This window comes from Misgurnus anguillicaudatus, chromosome 22 (assembly GCF_027580225.2).
Source record: "Misgurnus anguillicaudatus chromosome 22, ASM2758022v2, whole genome shotgun sequence".
NCBI classification, from domain to species: Eukaryota; Metazoa; Chordata; class Actinopteri; order Cypriniformes; family Cobitidae; genus Misgurnus; species Misgurnus anguillicaudatus.
The window spans coordinates 40,229,797-40,233,584 of record NC_073358.2 but is presented as its reverse complement, the minus strand read 5'-3'; the positions used below and the strand labels follow the sequence as shown (position 1 = coordinate 40,233,584).

Genomic DNA, 3,788 nt, shown 5'->3' with positions numbered 1-3,788 from the left:
CATACCAGATCTCGCGATGTTAGAGCGATCAGTTGCGCCTGTCAGAGCTTCGCTTCACATCTCGCGATAGTAGAGCGCCGAAAGCTTGAAAATAAACTGTCAAACGTAGCATGAAATTGAGAGTGAGACATATGCTACTAAACTGTTTTATATTTACCCATCCGAGCGACAAAAGTTAGATAAGTTAAATGATATACAGTTACATAGCTTTTTGATAACGACACTATTTAAACTAAATGTTCTAACGCTTATGGCTTAACGTACGTAATTGTTGGTGTAAAAACTGTAAGTACCATCATATGTGTGTTTCAATCGTTTTATAACTTATTTCTTGCAGAAATTGTTAGTGCCATATGTAAGTGGTTTAAAATGCTTTTTTTACTGGCCATTTTAAAGTCAGACAAAACTAAACTTGTTGTTGTGTTTTGGTCGAACGCAGACGCTAGATGGCGCTTAAATACTACAGCATTTCTTAATGCAGCACAACCTGCTATGTCCAGATAAGAGAAGTGCTTTTTGTTTGAAACCTGATCAGTATTTGTAAGACAGATTAGGACATACATAATCAAAATCATAAACAATATAAATGAACATTTGAAATGGCCATTTTGTCTTTATCAAATAAAATTTCCCTGGCTTTGGTACATAAATAGCCACTAAAAAACAACTTATAACACTGAATATTTTGTTGAATACTTTAAATATGTTACAAATATTCAAGACACTCTATTTCTCTTTTGCATTCTCTTTGAGGATCCAACGACAGATGGCCTAATAAACCAGTTAAAATTCCCCTCACAGCATTTTTCTAACTGACCTTGGGTTTCTCACACAAACATACACACACACACACACACACACACACACAAGGTCATGTGCTGGTTTGTTACGAGATACTGGAGGGAGGAACATCTTCCTCCACCCAGAACACACAAACACACACCACAGATATACACTTGTACATACATGTCCTCTCTAAAATTACATACAAATACAAAACACACACGCTTTCTCCTCCCTCCCTCTCTTTCTTTCTCTTTCTATCTCTCTCTCTCGCTCTCTCTCTCACTCTGATGCTGTGAGTTCCTCCTCTCTATGTTTGGGGGGGTTGAACACAGGATTCTCGCTGCTTTCCTCTCAGTCTGCATTCAGACACACACACATAGACGCAGCCATGAGCGCAGGCGATGTGGTGTGCACAGGATGGCTCATAAAATCCCCTCCGGAGAAAAAGCTAAAAAGATTTGTGAGTAAAAGTCCCGTCTCTTTTTTTCTCTGTGTACATGTGATGTATTGAGCATTAGAAGGAGGTACTGCAGTATGAGGATCGGCTGTCATTTCAGTGGTGGAGAATCTGTGTTGTTATAACACAGGGTTTCCTTGCATTTCCATGCTGTGTTTTTCTGTGCTGCAGATCTTTAATGCTACATCTACTGTGCATTAAATTTTGTGTTTCTGTGCTGTATTGTTTACACTTGTGTGCCCTGTGCTGCTGGTCTCCATCTCTGTCAGTGTTTAATACTATTTAACTACTGTATAAGGCTGTGCTTGGCTGTTTTTTAATTTCTGTCACCTGTGGACTTTGGATTTTTGTAATGTGATGCTTTACACTTTAATGCTAAGCTGTGTTTGTGCAGCATTTGTTTGCCTTTCTGCACGTGGATGTGCTGTTTTGCATTCCCTCGTGCCTGTGTCAGATTCAATGCTGTGCTCTGTGACAGAGTGATTTGCCTGTGCTGTATTGCTTGCACAGCATGTTACTCTTTTAGTGTAAATTAAAACCTATATGTTTTTTGCACTGTATGACAGCTTTGTGCTGTAACTGCAGGTTATTTGTTTGTTGCATAAATGCACAGCACTTAGTTGACCTGTGCTTTATCCATTTCTTAGTTCACTGCTACAGTGTATCTGGACTTTTGTCACTCCTTCTGCATTTTTGTTTTTCAGTTTTTTGACAAATGCTATGTTAAGATATATGTGACCCTGTATGTAAAACCCAGGTTAAGTCATAATCTATTTTTCCATCTTTGACATTAATAGTCAATATTAAAGACATCGATGTTATATTTTCACAGTGTTATTTACATTACAGAGGATGATTTTATGAGCTGGGCTTTCACATACAGGTTAACATATTTGGCAAATATCTTTCTTAGATAAAAGGCAAGTATATAATACTTGTTTAAAGTTGTTTTACATACTGAAGCACACTGTTTACTCTAATAACTGTACAACCGGATTACTTGTGCTACATGTTTTTTTGCATGAATGTTGAGGTCTCGGTTGTTTGGTCGAGAAAATTAAGGGCAGGGAGGACCACCAGTCATAAGATGGGTGTCAAAGTGTTAGCCTGACACCACAAACATGTTTTCTCCCACACCTCTCTTTCTCTCGCCCGCTTTCTGTTTCTGTGAAATTTGGGTGTGTTGCAAAACATGGGAAGCCAGGGTGCCAGGCAGTTGAAAATGACCATGCATTCAAAAATGGGTTGTGCTATCAGAGACCACACAGGCAAAAATGGAAGGACTACTATTAGGACTTGACTGACAAGCCAGTGCACATGTGTAAACAACAAGTGTGTCTGGAGGCTAAGAGAAGTAAGCCAGTGTTTGTTCAAAGTCTATATGTTTTAATAGTAAAAGAGGCATGTGCATGACATGAAGAACAAGCATTTGCTTTCTCCGTCTGCATTGCTGGTTTTGTGGTTTTAACTGGTAGTAAAATGTCAGACAGTGGGAAGAAGTGTTTGTTGTGTGCTACCAGTGTGATCTTTCTTTCTTTAAGAAATTCTTTATTCTTCCTTTTTTATTTATTTTGTGCAAAGGAGGAAGTGCTGGGTCACTTAGTTTAAATAATAACGATGGCAAAGCATATACTGTGTGGTGAAAACACACAGATGCACACATGCACACAATTATAACTTTCTACGGATGTATATGTTTCTTTTGTAGGTCCGTGTGTGATGGCAGTAAAAAATACAGTTTGTTGTTGGTCTAATAGAGAAACACGTTGTTGAACATTAGCTTATATTTACATATAGAGCACACTGTTATTATCCTGCTTCCCCTCTCTAAGAGGAACTACTATTGACCAAACAGGCCAAGCCAGCATAGCTGCAAGAGCTGTGCACTTTTAGGAACGCAAATTCAGAACACAGTTTACATGCAGATTAACACATATAAACACGTACATATAAACAGAACATTTGTATGGTTCTTTGTCGCAGACAAACTTTAGGACAGTTTCAGACTTCCCTTCTGTGAAGAGTTCTGGGAAAATATAGCGCTAGTTCCTCTCTTTGAACTAGAACATACACACACACACATGCATAAGGGGAACAAATGTAACTATCCAAAAGAAAGAATAGAGAGAAGGTCTTTGTTTGAGAGAGAGAGAGGTAAATCAAGGTTAAGCTTTGACCCTGCAGCTCTGAGCATGCTCAGAACATGTGGTCACAATTCTGCAGAAAACAATTCTGATAGGAAAAGGTAACATGTTGCTAGTTAGGTGAAATGTACCTATGGTAACTGTTGTAAAATAAACATACGGTACCAGTCAAAAGTTTGGAAGCACTTACTCATTCTTTATTTATTATTACACATTATAGAGTAATAGTTATGGAATAACATAAATGTAACTATGTTGTGCATCCAAAATAAACCAAAACTCTGTTAAATTTTTTTCAACTGAACTGTAGTCAACCTTTTTCTAGAATTTGCTGATTTGTACTTTGTGACATTTTATAAAAACACTTTTTAAGGGTCTCACCCCGAGATGCATTTTAAACA

General features: G+C 37.9%; 1 protein-coding gene across 3 annotated transcripts in view; it reads left to right on the top strand.

Moving 5' to 3' along the window:
• Positions 1-82: 82 nt before the first annotated feature.
• gab3 (GRB2 associated binding protein 3) overlaps positions 83-3,788 on the top strand; it is a 32,769-nt gene continuing 29,063 nt past the window's right edge. Inside the window, exons 1-2 of one of the 3 annotated variants that reach the window (XM_055198826.2) lie at positions 83-285; positions 754-1,246. In XM_055198826.2, the coding sequence (XP_055054801.2) occupies positions 1,175-1,246 (72 nt within the window). In that variant the 5' untranslated portion in view covers positions 83-285; positions 754-1,174. The remainder of the gene's footprint in view (positions 286-753; positions 1,247-3,788) is intronic. The other 2 variants (XM_055198827.2, XM_073860281.1) reach the window with 2 other exon arrangements.